At 56.4% G+C, this 15617-nt stretch overlaps 1 protein-coding gene across 1 annotated transcript in view; it reads right to left on the minus strand.

Annotated features, from left to right (window-relative positions):
* SLC16A2 (solute carrier family 16 member 2) overlaps positions 1 to 15470 on the minus strand; it is a 36201-nt gene extending 20731 nt beyond the window's left edge. The window contains exon 1 of the mRNA XM_042039839.1: positions 15134 to 15470. Coding sequence (XP_041895773.1) covers positions 15134 to 15467 — 334 coding nt within the window. The 5' untranslated portion in view covers positions 15468 to 15470. The remainder of the gene's footprint in view (positions 1 to 15133) is intronic.
* Between the last annotated feature and the right edge of the window lie 147 nt (positions 15471 to 15617).

A 15617-nucleotide genomic window follows, 5' to 3' on the forward strand; every position in this document is an offset into this window, starting at 1 on the left:
GGCAGAGCCGCCCACCCCAACATTACCAAAATATTTCAGTTATGTTACTTATTTGCTTCCACCCAACACAGCCCAAATTGCCCCGAAGACAAAGTCTGCCCAATACCTGACGATGCACGGGGCTGGAAATACGAAAGGGAAAATCGTGGTGGCTGCTCCGGGTGCTTTCCAAGGGGAGGCCCCTCCCCAGGCTGTACCAGGTGGTTTTTAAGTTGTTTTGCCCCCAAGGTTCCCTCCCAAAGGAGGTGACACCTCCCTCCACGGCCTTTCCCACCTCAGCTCTCCCACCACACCGGCGGCTCCCCCAGACTGTCCCTGGGCTCAGCCCCAGCCCTCCCGTGGCATGAGGGACACGAGGTGATGGCTGACCACACTGAGGACCCTCCTCAACAGAGAGAATCTCTTAAAAAAATCAAAATAAATGAAGGAAAGCCACTTTCAAGCATGCTGAGCAGAGCCCTGGGACAGGCACAGAGCCAGGGCAGCACCCTGGGCTGACACAGTGTCAGTGGAACAAAGCAGCTCAGTGGTGGAACATCTGGGCTCTTCTCCTGGTGGCCATCGGGAGATTATTTCTTGCTCCAGTGCTGGAGAGTTTCCCCCGGGTGTGCAGCACAGACACCAGTGCCTTTGGATAGTGCTCCTGGAGCCTACGGACCAGGAAAAAGATCCCCAGATGACACAACACTTGAGTATCTTCATTAAACCAGACACCCAGAGGGCAAAAGAAGAGTAAAATATCCATGTGATTTTAATCTCTTGGAGCTTCCTTACCTTAAAGATCACATTTGAAAACAACTGGATAGCTCAGAAAAATAGACCAGGCTGTCATTAGGCAAATCCGATCGCTAAAGGAAAGTGAAAACAAGCACTATTTTATTTAATTTTTTTTTTTTTTTTTTTTTTTTTTTTAGCCCAGCAAGAAGCAGGTTACACCCCTTTGCCAACGGGCTGTCACTTTTGGCTGACCTGCGCTCATTTGAAAGTTTTTCAGACGCCGGCTGGCTTCGGGGAAGGGCCAGCCCTACCCTTGGGTGCTCGGGGCAGGCGGGGAAGAGCCGCGGCCGAGGTGCCGGGGTTCCCTGCGGGATGAGCCCCCTGCTTCCCATCCGCATCCCAGGAAACCAGCCCCGAGCCCCGAGCCCCGCAGCTCCTGCTGCCCCTCGGACGGGGATCCGCGATCCATGACCCCACAATAGCCGTGTGTGGGTCTGTGCTCACGCTCACATATCCACATAAATTAAACAGCGAGCCCCCGAGGGCTTTAGCCCACACGACAGCCACAGGCAGAGCTCTCTGGGAGCCACACAATGTTTAACGAGACCGAGGGGAACTGGGGACAGCCCGGACCACTCCAAGTGCCCCGGTAGCAAAGGGCTCCGAAGGCAGGTGAAACATTAATGTGCTTTCCCGAGGAAATGCCTTCGCTTTTTGCTGCATCAAGGGCTTTGAAATGGGAATAAACAACAGGGCAGGTTAATGAAGGCTTCTGTCAGTTAGTGGGTGAGGTCTGGTGCTGCGAGTCAGGGTTAAAAGCCCCGCACCCCATCTCTGTGGCCAGGGAGCCTCCTCTTCCTCCCCATGGAAATACGGCTTTTTGGGGGTGGGGCTGGGAATCAAAACTACCCCTGTCCCTACAAAACTCACCCTGTCCTACATGTGCCAAGGGTGGGATTGCTGTAGGGAACACACCCCACGGCCCCCAGGCTTGTTTTCAGCTGCCTGAGCACCAACTTCAGCCATCCATGCTCAGGGGCAAAGGGAAAAGCCGGTGCTGAGAGGATTCAGCAGCGTGGAGCTGAAGCCTGCCAGGACTTTGGGGTGTGGAGGGATGTGAGGAGCCAGGGGCAGCCCTGGAATGCAAAGCCCCAGGAGTGGGGTGGGTCTAACCCCTCTGCTCTCCCCAGGCCCGCTCCACGGGGATGTGCTGGGGGACACCAGCCCGCCCGTGCTCTGTGACAGCCCCGGGGATGCTGCTCCCAAGGCCTCGGCAGATTCCTCAGCCTCTGCAATGATCCTGGCACGGGGCAGCCCCTTCCCAAGGGAGCTGGCACAGCTCGTGGGGTGGCATCAGGGACAGGCAGAGCAGGACAGGGGTGCTGGGTGCCAGCAGTGAAGAGAAGAGCGGTGACACCACGGCAAATCCTCACGACGGGGCTGAGCAGAGGCAGCCACACATCACCGGTGCCCCTGTGTCCTGGCAGGGAGGGTTCCCAAATCCCAACTGCTCCAGCTGAAGTTGTGACAAAATGTCAAACATTTTCCACTGGCCAAGGACCGACTCTGAGCGGAACAGCAAACACAGCCAAATCGTGCTCCCCACATCAACCACAGGCACCCCGGAGCTGAAACCGTCCCCTAAAAACATCCCTGCTGCAGCGCTGATGCACTTGGAGAGCAGAAGGCTCGGGATGCAGGACCCCGTGTGCATCCACACTTGTTCTGAAGTGTCCACGAAGCTTCAGTGTGCCCAGGAGCTGGGAGGGAATGGGGAGATGGAGGAGCCGAACCCCCGGCAGTGCCACTGTCAGTGCTGGCAGCTGCGGGCCTGTCGGGATCACACGGAGTTTGCAGAGCCTGGGAGAGGCTGGGTTTTGTCTCCTCTGCTAATGAGACTGATACCAGCTGCTTCTCGTTGAACCAGTCTGACCATCGGGCCGAGCCAAAACTGATTCATTCATAAGAAAATGGGAAAGGAGATCGACTCGTCACCCTGACTAATGGGGAACAGGGCCAGCAACCTGCTGCTTCCCCACCAGCCCCGCCACATCCTGCTCGCTTGGTTCTTCATCATCTTCCCGAACTCCAGCGCTCAGGGGAAGCTTTGCCCCGGTGCAGTCGGGTGATAAAGCAGGAGTTACCTGCTGCAGAAAGTGTCGGCACGTGGCCAGGGGCTGGAATCACCCGGCAATGCTGGGCATTTAGCAATAGCTGATTCCTGATTCGGAAGCAGAGGAAACATTAAAGCCTTCAGAGACATGGCTTTCCATGCTGCTCTGCCTCGCATCATCTTCCCAACAGCTTTTAGGGTTGTTTTTTATCTCAGTCCTTCTTCATCCGGCAATAAAAATCTAAACAACCGCCTTTGTGGAGTGGAAAAACTCTCCCTGCTGTAAAAACTGTTTTCTGTGGGTTTTTTGGTTTGGTTTGGTTTTTTTTTTCGTCATTTTTGTTTATGAGGCATGGGGAGCACAAACTGTGGCAGGGGGAGGCTGCAGATGGTGGGGCTGGGAACCCTGGGGTTGGGAGGATGCTGTCCCAAGGGAAGGAAATGAGCTCTGGGGCTAATCTTATCTCCAGATGGAGATTAGGATGGGCCAGCAGGAGTTAACAGCCAGGCACAGAGGTCAGACCAGGACCTGAAGTGCCTCCTCTCTTTGGTTCACGCTTTGGTTGATGAACTGAAGCGGGGCAGAGTTTAACAGCTTAAAAAAAAATCTGCCACGATTTCTTAGCTTTGGGCAACACACTGGATTTTACATGGATCTCTCTTAATAAAGGCCCTCCCCTACAGTGCAGATCCTGAGGGAGTTTTAGCTCTCTCAGTTAAAAGCCTGTGACACCATCCCTTGCCCCCAGAACACCTGAGTTTTTATCACCTGACCCTGCAGACATCAGGGCAAGCAAGGCAAAACTTTTAGTTCTTGGTGAGAAACCCACCCTGGGTCTTGAAAATTCCCATTTTCAAGGCACAAAAGCACCAGCCAGGCCAGTTTGGGTGGGGAAATGCCCCAAATCCTGACGCTGGGAGTGCTCAGCCTCCTCCACAGTTCCACTGGGACAGTGGAAAACTGGGACCACGTGAGTCAGAGACAAGCAGAGCTCTGGATATCGCAGCCGATGTCTCTCACCTCTCCCACACCACCCCAGCAGGCTGCGGAAGAGTTGCCAAATATAAAATTTTCATTTTCCCATCTGGGTTCCAGGGCAGCAATCGAGCACTTTGCACGTGACACTGAGATTGGAAAAGCCTGGTGCAAGGGCTTTAGGATTCATTCCCAGCTGTCCCTCCCAAGGGCATCCAGACCCCCAGCACTGGCCCCATGCCCTCGTGCGGCTGTGAGCGTGCACCCCACACCTGCTGAGCAGGACAGGAAAAACCTGCAAGGGATGGAAATCTCATTCCCAAGGTGCGAGGGAAAAGCTGCCCACAAAGTGTTTGACAACATCCCTGTCAGTCCTCACCCCTTCCCCTCCCAGGCTGGTTTCTCACCAATTCTGAAGAAGCTTCCCTGGCATCAGAGCAGTCAGCACAGCTTTCATTCAATGCTGAATTTCCCCCTGGGTAGGGGAATGGAGGGGAAAAGGCAGGAGGAGCCTTGCAAAGACCTCAAACCTGCAGCAGTGCTGGGGATCCAGTGCATTTACATTATATTTACATTAAAAAAAAAAAAAAAAACAAGAGCCCAACACGGCCGATATTGCCTCCTTGGCAACGGCCTATCCCGATACCTCTCTTACTATTATCCTCTGCAATTAAGTGATAAAGCTGTAATTGCCTTATCTGAGGCAGCTGGGCAAAGCAGCAAAGCAGGAGCTGGCCTCCACTGCATCACCCTGGGCATTTTAAAGGCACCCTGCCCAAAAGGATTCTCCTGCTTTGTGGACAGATAGGACCCTACAGCAGCTTCCTCCCCCCCAAACCCGGGATAGCAGCATCACCCCTGTGCCTGTGCACTGCCCCACTTCCACCGCCAGCTCCCAGGCAGGAGATGATCAGCCCTGGCCAGGATGGGAGCACATGGAGTGAAAGGAGCAGCTCTGGAGCCACTCTGGCTGTGGGAAGGCAGAAGCAGATGGTGGAGGGACCAAACCCCCATCACCAACGCCTCTCCCAGCCCTTCCCACATCCCTGCTCCAGCATCCTGGGGAGCAACACGAGGCCAGGCAGCCGGGAGAGCCTGCCACGGGCCAGGGCACTGTGAGAGCAGCCCTTCGGTGTGGGATCCAGCTGCACCAGTGGGATCGGGGCACTGGTTTTGGAGGAGGTGACCCCAGTTTTCCACTGGGGTGCCTTGGCATGGGGAGCAAAGCCACACCCAGCTGCTCTCAGGCTATAAAAAGCCCAACTTGGTATTTCCATCCACATGTTCATCACCTCTAAAGGAGCTCTGATGGGCTATGGCATCTTCCCAACAACACCAGCCCCGATTTCAGCTGTTTTTAAGTTTGGTGTCCCCTGAATCCTGATCCTTGCAATTTTTCCAAGCCTTTTCCTGTTTGACCTCAGCACCTCCCCTGACCCTGGGGAGCTGCCACCAGAACCTTGGGGAAGAAAACTCCAAAATCCTCCCCTGTGCGAGCATTTCCCAAGCACGCCCCGATCCCCCTGGCCAGTGAAGGGCAAAGCCTCCCTGCCCCTGCAGCCCCAGCCCGGGGGCCACGGTGAGGGGCACCGTGCCCGTGCCCCCCTCGCAGGGCGAGCAGGCTCCCGCTGGGGAGCAGCCACAAGAAAGGCTGGTGCGATTTGCATCGTTAGCATTCTTTCCGTTTTAATAACCCAAGGTGTTACCAGCAACACTGTTACTGATTTTTATCTCCGCGGCGCCTTTTAAGAGCGCCAATTTGTTTTTCTTGGAGATCTCATTTTGTTTTATTAAAGTTGACACCGAAGAGGGGGAAAAAGGAGACGTTCTGGGCCCAGAACGAAAATATCCCGTTTAAATACCCTGTATTATTTTCTTGGAAATGCTTCTCCGTTGACTTTAATTAAGCTCTCCCTGGGCTCGCAAGCTTGGCGTGCTTGGCTCTCAGGCAGGTTTAATCCCAGACAAGCTCCCCACACCCCCACTTGTCCCCGCTCCCACAACTCTTTAGAAACAAACTGGGTTTTGCTGAAATACACAGATTAATAGCTGGCCCACTGATGCCTTTTCCTGGTCTTAAAATCAAGAGTCAAACACAGTTAGAAGGGGAAAAGGGATTTTACCTCGGTATTTATTTTAAGGATCCTTAGGTGCACACGTCCAGGTCAAGTAAAATGCACTCCACAAAAATGCGCCCAAAAGATCTGGTGTAACATTATAGGTGTTGCTAATTAGCAGATCTATCAAAAATTCCCCAATGAGAGGCTCAAGTGAGCCCCCCTCCCCAAGGAACCTTCCCCTGGATGGTTCTATCTTGGTTTACAGAATGTGTTCTGGAGAGGACCTTGGGCGCTGGGGCACACTGATCCCTAACTACGAAGCTTCTAAAATGTTTAGTCTCTTAGCTTGACAAACAAGTCCAAGAATGTAGGCAAAAAGCACTGAGACAGAAGCTGTAAAAAAGATATAACAGGTATAAAAGAAAAGGCAAAAAACCTTCATGGCATCACCACCATCGAGAACATCGTGACGTTGCCTTTTCGTCACCGGTCACAGTGTAAGCACACGGCTACAACCGCTCTGCTCGCTTTGCCAGAAGACCCAAAAAGCAGCTTTACTCACTTATTTTTTTGTTCTCTCTTATTTTATTATATTTTTATTGCCATTGCGAGGCTGGGGGGGATCCATCTCTTGTGCCTGAACATGTCCCAGAGCTATCAGGGCAGGCAGGGTGGCCACAGCCAGGCTCTGGTGACCACAGTGCCGCTGCTGAGCCTTGTGCTGGGTGCTGCCGTAAAATCAATAATTCCCACCCCCCCGTTGGTAGAAGGAAGCTCTTTAGGATGATTGCAAACACTCCAAAAGTTGGGAAATCCCAGGAGGGAGCTTGTCTGGGCATCATCTGGTGCCTACCCATTATGTAATTACCGTCAATCTTTAATCACAGATGATACTTTTCTGTCGGACTCGAATCAGACGGAGCATGGGACACACAATCCTCACTGAAGGAGTTGCCATCAGATGTGATTCCCACCTCAGTGAACTCCGGGTTTATCCACTGAGCTCCCACTGCTTTGCACAGGGTTTGTGGAAAAAAAACCCTCCGGCTCCCTGGCAAACACCCACATCCCCCGAGAGGGAAGGATTTTGCCTCCCTTTTACGCACAGGATCTGCAGGCGGACAGATTAAGGCCAAGAGCTTGAAACAAAAGCTTTGTTTTGGTGCCTGATGTGAGATGACCAAGAAAAGGGCCTTTGGGGATGCCACCGGGCAGGGCAGCCGAGTGCCCTGGAGTCCCCGGCCCAGCTGGTCCCCGGGATGGGGTGGTGGGTGGGTGCTCAGAGCAGGTTCCTTGGCTGCAGGCGCTGTGGTAGGGTTGTTTCTGCTCCCTGAGAAGGGCCCCGGTGTTTGCCCGGGGCGAACCCCAACAAGTCAGCCCATGCACTGAGCGCCTGAGCCGCTCCGGAGCACGCGGGGCTTCCCGCCCCGGGAGAGGCAGCTGCTCTGCAGGGAATCATGGAATGGTTTGGGTGGGAAGGGACCACCCTGGTCCAACCCCCCTGCCATGGGCAGGGACACCTTCACTGGACCAGCTGCTCAAAGCCCTGTCCAACACGGCCTTGGCAAAGCGAGCAAAACCCGTCACTGAGCTGCTAAATCCAACCTCAGAGCCAAAAAATTCCCAAAGATGCAGAGGAGCAGGGTTTGGTGAGCTCATCTCCTCCAGCATGAGGTTTTGCAGACCAGATTCTCCCAAAACCACGCCGCTGGCAGCACTGACCCCAAAGCACCCTCCCCACCTGGCACTGGGGTGCCTGCACCGGGCCACGGCGCCGGGAGCTCCCGTTGCAGCAGGGTGGTGCAATCCTCCTCTGCCAGCACCCTGCGGGGTGCAGGGATGGAGGTGCAGGGTATCCCCGAGATGGTACCCCCTGGGGTACGCAGAGGGGTGCTGGGGCTGCCATCCTGCCACAGCGTCCTCTCGGTGATCCCACATGCGGCCGGGAGGTTGCTCAGAGCACGCTGGGCCGCTCCTTGCACGGAGGGTGGCACCGCACGGCACAGCACGGTTGCCAAGCATACCCAAGATGAGTTCCAGCAAAACAACTGGCCACGGGCACGGGGCTGTGACCCGGCAGCTGTTCCCGAGGGTTTTCCCCCGTGTTCCACCCCTCTCCAGCTCTCGAAGGATGTGCTGGGGACAGGGGGCAAGCTGGTGCATCGCGTAATATTTTAGGGATCTACGACTAAAAGGGCAAGGGCGGGGGCGGAGGGAAAACCCCGCAAACGTGCTGCTGGAATGCAGGGCTGTGGCACCCTGCCCGCGGGAGGTATCCGAGGGAGGCCGGAGCGGCGCTGGCCGCGGCCGGAGCTCCGGGCGGGCAGCGCAGCGCAGCGGGCAGGGCGTGCGGGCAGCGCCGCGTCCCGCCGGCCCCGGCGCTGGCAGGACCTGTTGTGCGAGGTGCCGGGGAGAGGCTGGAATGGCTCGCGCCTGCGAGCGTGTTGCAGCAATTCCCAGCGCACGTCATGCGGGTTTTGCAACCGCCCCGACCGTCTCGGGGTGGATGCGCGGAAAGGGCCCGCGGAGAACCGAGCGCTCCGGTGCCCGCGGCGGGCACGGCAACGCCCGGCGGGACAGCCGGGCACGGCCCCCGGCCATGCCCAGCCTGGCACAGCCCTCTCCACCAGGCCTCTTTCAGCAGGGCTGAGTGCCAGAGGGGAGCATCTCCTTGCCTGGCAATAGGCAATAATCAATCCTTCGAGGAAGAGGAAGGGAAAACCCAACAAATCGCTGCTGTAATGGGTGCAGCAGCGTATTTGCACACGTGCTGTGCTGGTGCCCGGTCCTGTTGCTGCCCATTGCCGTGGTGATGCCATGGGATGCACAGGGTCAAGGTTGTGGAGATGCAGGGAAAAGTGATTCCGCAGGAAAAAGTGATTCCTCGGGGAAACCACCGGCTGCAGGATGTGGGTGTGTGGCCTCTGTCTCAGCTGGGAAGTTCTGGTGCCCTCCTCCATGCTCTGACCCGCTCATAAGAGATCAACCTGAGGGGTGATCGTTCCAAAAAAAGGGAGTGGGAGAGACCGAGGTATTTGGTGATGTGCCAGAGAATTCCATATGGCACCCAGACAGCAGCCAGCGGTGGGCAGAACCCCAATATGGTTGGACCCGATGCTCTTAGAGGCCTTTTCCAACCTATTCCATGATTACAGAGCCAGGGTGGAGCCTCATTTTGTGTCCAGCAAGGGGGCACAGCTTTGGAACTGCCCATGGCACCACCCCAAACGCCGCCAATGTCCCCACGTGCCGCGTGTCACCTCACCGGGCTGCGCTGGCCCCCTGCTGCTGGCATGTGCCACGCTGGCTGAGGGCCCTGGGATACAACAGCAAAAGGCTACTCTGGGCTCGCATCCAGATGGTGCCAAATCCTGCCAGGCACAGCGGCAGTGCCACCATCCCGCCGGGGTCACCTCCCCGTCAGCACGGCAGGAGCGGGGCTGGTCTGCTGCCACCCAGGGAATTTCCCCCGTGCACACCATGGGATACAAAATTCAGCCTTGGGAAAGTGGAAACCCAGGTAATTCCTCCTTCCCCAAATTGCCCTACAGGGAATTCGGCTCCACATCCACCGATCCTGACGGTCCCCCTCACGCCACCAGATTTTCTGGAAGACTGATATGAGGCAGGATGGGATGATTGATGGTGCTGCCTCGTAAGTGGGATAATCCCTGTGAACAGACGTGTCTGGAGACTCTGGGTAAAGAGGGAGAGCCACAGGGGCTGTCCCAGGGACACGGGCAGGTGACAACGCCCACCTGAGCTATGCACAGCCGGCCCCGGGCACTACCAGCGAGGTCAGCGGCACCTCCCGGCCGCGGGGTTTGGCCCAAGCTGATGAGTTAGGTCTATTTTAAGGTGTTGGATGTGAACTATCCCAGCTGATGGTCGGCTTCCAGCTGCTGAGGGGTTTAAAGGAAATTAAAGGGTGGTTTGCCAAACTTGTGGGTTTCTCCCCAAAACAGGAAAAGAAACGGTTCCTTTGCAGCCCCACAGCCTTGCACTGCATCACACCCCATCTCACCTCGTGCCTCCACATCCATCCCAGCCCTGTGACCTGCAACATTCACCTCTTCACCCTCCAATCCCTCCTCAGCCTCATCCTCTTCCTGCTCCCAGCCCAGTCTCAGTGATGGAGCTGCAACTCAGCACCTTCCAAATTTAACCTACAATCCAAACCCCACAAAGTGGAGGTGGTTTTGTTCATTTAGTTGCAACTGAAAGGACCAAAAAACTCCAAACCAACTGCACAACTCCATGTCCCACTTCTTCCTGTGCCACAGCAAGGTCACAGGAGCTGCCACCACTCAAGGACAATGGCCACCAGGAAATACAACCCTTCATCTTCTTGGCTGGCTGGTGAAGGACACTTAAAAGTAAATTAAAAACCACTAAAATGGCAAATGTGCTGGCTGAGAGGGCCCCTGCAGTCTTGAAAAACAAGAACCTCCCTTAGAAACAGCACTCCGGCCTCCTAATAACCTTAATCGCTCCCAAGAACCAGGTTTAACAACATGACTGGGCTTTGTTTGCTTTTCAGGCTGCTTTATCTCACAGGGCACCTTGCAATCAGCTCAGGCAAAACCCCAGTTCCTCTAAAGCTCCCCCGTTTCCCTGCAATCACAAACTCCAGCTTCCAAAACAGAGGCAGCTGAGCTGGGGCAGAGCCTGGTGCTGGCACGTTGGCATCCCACCATGGGAAACCCCCAGTAAATCTGGGAAAGCTCCATGGTGCCCTTTGTACTCCCCAGCTGGCAGGGCAAGGTAGTAAAAACGTCCTTTTTATCTCTTTTTGCTGGATTTACATCCCCATCTGGGCTATGTAAATACAGTTCATATCAGTGCATCCCTCCCTGGGGTTAGAGGAGGGTTGGAAACCCGGATGGACATGGGAAAGGCCCCAGGAATGCTGAGCTCCACGGCACCCTCGGCCAACAAAGCTGTGAAACAGGGCCAGCACAGCACCCTGGCAGTTAATAAAAGCTCCAAATCCTGCAGATTTGGGTAAGAAGGTGACAACCACAGTGTCACCTCCAGAAGATGGGAGCCTCCCAGTGCCAGCACTGCACGATGACCCTATCATCCCAATTTAGTTGGGATCATTTCCAAGAATTACCTCTTGCAATCAAAAACAATGTGGAGGGAGGGGATTCTCCCCCTCCTCTAAAGGGGCTCCAAGAGAGCTGAACAGGGACAGGACACAGGGAATGGCTTCCCACTGCCAGAGGGCAGGGATGGATGGGATATCGGGCAGGAATTGTTCCCTGGGAGGGTGGGCAGGCCCTGGCACAGGGTGCCCAGAGCAGCTGGGGCTGCCCCTGGATCCCTGGCAGTGCCCAAGGCCAGGCTGGACATTGGGGCTTGGAGCAGCCTGGGACAGTGGGAGGTGTCCCTTCCCGTGGCAGGGGGTGGGATGTGGTGATTTTTAAGGCCCCTTCCAACACAAGGCACTCTGTGATTTAGCCTCACCTTGGGATTTCTCTTCCCAGCTGCTGGAGCTCCAGCCATGCTCACCCACCCACGGAATCTTCCTCAGCCCAGAGAGGAGCCCATGACTTCTCCTCCCCCTCTTTCATGTGACTGTTAGCACTGAAATGCTTTATTTCAGAAAACAAACTCACTCTTTCTTACCGAGCCTGCATTACAACACTGGAGTAAAAATAGCCTTTTCCACCTGTGCTCACCTGTCCTAACGATGTGAAATCAGCACAAAGAAATTCCCCGGCAGAACAGATGGGAATTCAGGAGTAAAGGCGGCATCAGCCCTGCCTTGGCCTCAGGATCTGGTCAGCCAAGGACTGTGGGCCATGCACCATCCAGCTTCCCTAAGCACAGGGAGCTCCAGCAGCTTCTGCTCCCTGTCTGGAGCTGGACTAAAGGGGGGAAGCTGCTCCCCAGATTCATGCACACAGATCAGAGGATGCTGATGGACACAGGGATGCACTCAGAGGAGCTGCAGCCAAACCAGACCAGCTCCTCAGGCCACCTCTCTGATTGCTTTCAGTTCCATTTCCAGGAACCAAAACATTAAATATTAAGCGAAGAGAGTTAATCTATACCTGGGATATTGACACAAAGCAGAGGAGGGGAGAAGAAAAAGATAAATAGACCCTTTTTTAAAAAAAAAAAATCTATGTGTCTCTGCAGGCTGTCCCAGAAGGGCTTTCCAGACCTCGGGCACGGCACCAAGGATGTGTTTGGAGGAACAAGATGCACCAAAAAGTGTCACCCTCCCAGCTCTCCCCGGCTAGCTGGACCACCCTCTGGGACCCTCAGGTGGCTCAGTGCAAGCAGGACCTCTCTGGCTGAGGGCACAGCCCTGGACAGGGACAAGGTCACTTTGTGGTCCCCTCTCCCAAGGCTGGGGCAGCAGACAGTGATGTAAGAAGCACCAGAGCAGACAGTGATGTAAGAAGGTCAATGCCCAGTTAATGCTCCCCAGGACTGCGCTGCCACTCAGAAGGGCTGTTGGAGCTGGGGAAGATGAGCGTGCTGGGATGGCTGCTCTGTCCCTTGGCTCAGGGTCAGCCCTCACTGCGGGACCAGCACAGAGGCAGCCATGGATCCGTGGATCCCTCAGCAGTGGAATGAGCCTTGTACAACCGGAGGGAAACATCACCACTCTTCTCCCAGCAAACACCCTCAAGCATCGCTCAACACCTCTCCAGCAAAGCTGGATTTCTTCCCTGGCCGAGTGCTCACATGTATATTATTACTTTTTTTTTTTATTCCGGTCTCAGCATTCCTCCACTCCCCCCGCAAGAAAACAAACCCGAAAGCACAGAGTGTGCCTCGCAAAGGCCCCGGCACTGGCGTCCCGCGGGGAAGGGGCACGCGGTGGTCGCAGCAGCCCGCCCGCCCCAGCCCGCCGTGCTTGTTGACATAGGCAGCACAGTATATTTCTCTAAAGAGCCGAGCCTATGCATTCGATGCATTGCTGCTACAGGGTTTGTTTTCAAAGCCTGACCCCAGACCTGAACTCCACGGATCCTGCGTTTCTCAAGATCAAACGCAAGAAAACGTGACCAATGCAAACAAGAAATAAACCTTGATAATTATAGCCGGGGCGGCTATTGTTCAGTGCCGACTAGCACCCGCTTTAGCATAAACAGAACCCTATTTTTAAAGGGATGCCTGACCAGCTGACACCATTACTCCCCATTCTGCCTCCAAAGCCCCTCTTTGATACAAACCCACCTCCCCGAGACCTGGAGGAGATTTAAGAGCAGAGACAAAAGGCTGAGCCATGCCCACAGCCATACTGGATGCCGCTGTTGGAGCAGGGAGCGGATCCTCATCCTCCCAACCTGCTCTGGGTTGGCGGGGGATGAGGGGCTCCCTGGGGTCCGGCTGTTGCCTGCAGCTGGCGGGCTCAGAGTGACGTCGGAGGACAAACAGACAGCACCGGTCTTTTCAGGAAGGCCATATCACTTAGCCCTTGGAAAGGAGCTACAATATTTTCCTGATTATGTTTGCACGCAAACGAGCGCCGCGGGGAAATTATGCAATGCTGAGCGGGGAGGGGTGGGAGCAAGGGAGGAAGGGCTGGAGGGGGGCCCCAGGCTGCACCCCGCTGCCCTCGGCCCCAGCCAGTGCAGCTGCAGCCCCGGAGGTGCCGCAGATGGGCTCCATCGCCGCTGCCGGAGCCTCGCACCGCAACCCCGGAGCCACGACTCATTAACGGCCTCTTCATTAAGCACCCAGACCAAAATGCATATATTTGTCACCCAGGCAATTGAATTACCCAGCCTGGGTTCACCTCGCACACCCACACGCCCTTCTTTCTCGAGGCCTCTGTTCGGTCATAGCCTTAAATAAATAGATGGCAGGAGCAAAAGGCAGATGCTGACTCCTACAACCTCTGTCTTGGGCACAGAGCCTTTAAACCACCAGAACTTGCAGTATTTAATTTCTTTTGTTACCGCTTCTACCTTTAGAGCCCTGCCTTAGGCTTTCTAGATACAATCACAGGCAGCAGGAAACAGAGAGCTACACTATGAGCTTCCTGGGCATCACACGCGCGCACACACTCACTCCCAGCCCATCAATCACCCTAATTACGACTGGCCACACGTCCACAGCTCTCTGTGGCACTCCGTTACTGCCCGTAATTACACGGTCGCATCGTTTGCCTGGTGAGAGTATCACAGAGTTAATTTGGGATTGTAGATGTGGTGGATCCTGTAATGAATTTCATCCCGGCGCGCTCCCCGCCGCACTCGCCGGCAGCTGAGGGAGGGAACGCAGGCAATGCTGGTCCCCAAAACAAGGCTTTAAGGTCCTCACACACCCCTGGCACTCATCTCTCCCCAGCACAGTCCTGGTTCCTGGCTGCTGCCCACGTCCCCCCCAGAGCCAGGACAGCACCACAAGCAGGTTCCCTCAATGCCAAGTGCTCATCTCCACCCCGTAGATGAGAGCAAGGTGGGCCACAGGTGTCCATCACAGGGATGGATATGATCTTCCAGGGAGGATAGCAGGGCCTGGGACAAGGCCGGGCCTCCCGACACCGGTGTCCAGCTGGGACCACCACACAAGCAGGCTGGTGTCCCTCTGCCAAGTCTACTTCAACAGCAGGCTCTTGGCAGCAAGAAACATCCCTTTTCTCCACGTTAACCCTACCGAGTCTGCATCCTGGCCGGGCCTGTGGGTCCTACTGAAACACACAGCTGGCTGCTGCCCACGGATCTTGCTTTTCAGGGATGTTAAGTGCTGGAGACCCCGCGCTGCCCTCGGAGTGACCGCGCAGGCGGCGCTGCCAGCCCTGCCCTGTGCCGGCTGTCCCTCTGAATGGACCCGGCTCGGAGGAAGCGTGGCAGCCAGGCAGATGCTCTCCTGCAGCCACCCCCGGCCCATAAGGCAGCCAGATAGAAAGCTTGAAAACCCATAAAAGAGAACAATAATAAAGAAAACTAGAGGGGGTGGCTCACACCCAGCAGCTGATTCACCAGCGCTGCTCTGCTTTACCCCAAGACACACCGGCAGGACAAGCTAAGGGCGTGTTTTTCAGCCGAATTACTTTTAATTGAGTACATCGGAGCTTAGAAACACATGATGCTGTCGGAGATAAATATAGCCACGGCTACGAGGATGGAGGGGGCAGGGAGCAATCGAGGTTCAACACAGCCGAGAAGGAGCTTCCAGCTCCGGGAGGCAGCGCCGGCCGCGCCGCCGCACCTTCCCCCGCTCCGCTCGGGCATCCCCGCTCCGCTCGGGCACCCCCCGCCCGCCCTGCCCTGCCCGGGGAAGGGGCCGCGGAGCCCGTACCTGTTTTAAACTCTAGCGCCGGGTCCTTCTCCCCCTCGCCCAGGTCGCTCTGCAGCATCATGTAGAGGATCCCGAAGGAGTTGTGGATGCCGAAGATGGAGCCGTTGCACCAGGCGGCGGCGAAGACCACCACCCAGCCGAAGCCGCCCTCGGGGGGCTGGAAGGGCGCGGCGGCCCCGCTCTGTCCCCGCTCAGCCCCGGCCCCGGCCCCGGCCCCGGCCCCGGGCTCGCTCTCGCCCGCCTCCGCCGCCGGCACCTTCTCGTCGCGTTGCGCCATCGCGGCCGCGCTCCGGCCGCCGCCCGCCGCCCGACTGCCCCGCAGCCGGTCCCACATGCCCGCCGCCCCCCCCCCCGGCCGGCCCCCCCGCCCGCCCCCTCCTGCCGCAGCCTCACTCCCCGCCTCCCCTCCGCCGCCTCCATCCTCCTCCTCCTCCTCCATCGCGCCGCTCGGCCCCCTCGTCCCTACCTGCGGCGGGGGCCGCCC

The sequence above is a fragment of the Corvus kubaryi genome, unplaced genomic scaffold (assembly GCF_017639235.1).
Source record: "Corvus kubaryi isolate FWS band 111438036 unplaced genomic scaffold, C.kubaryi_AGA036_p1.0 37395, whole genome shotgun sequence".
Classification (NCBI taxonomy): domain Eukaryota; kingdom Metazoa; phylum Chordata; class Aves; order Passeriformes; family Corvidae; genus Corvus; species Corvus kubaryi.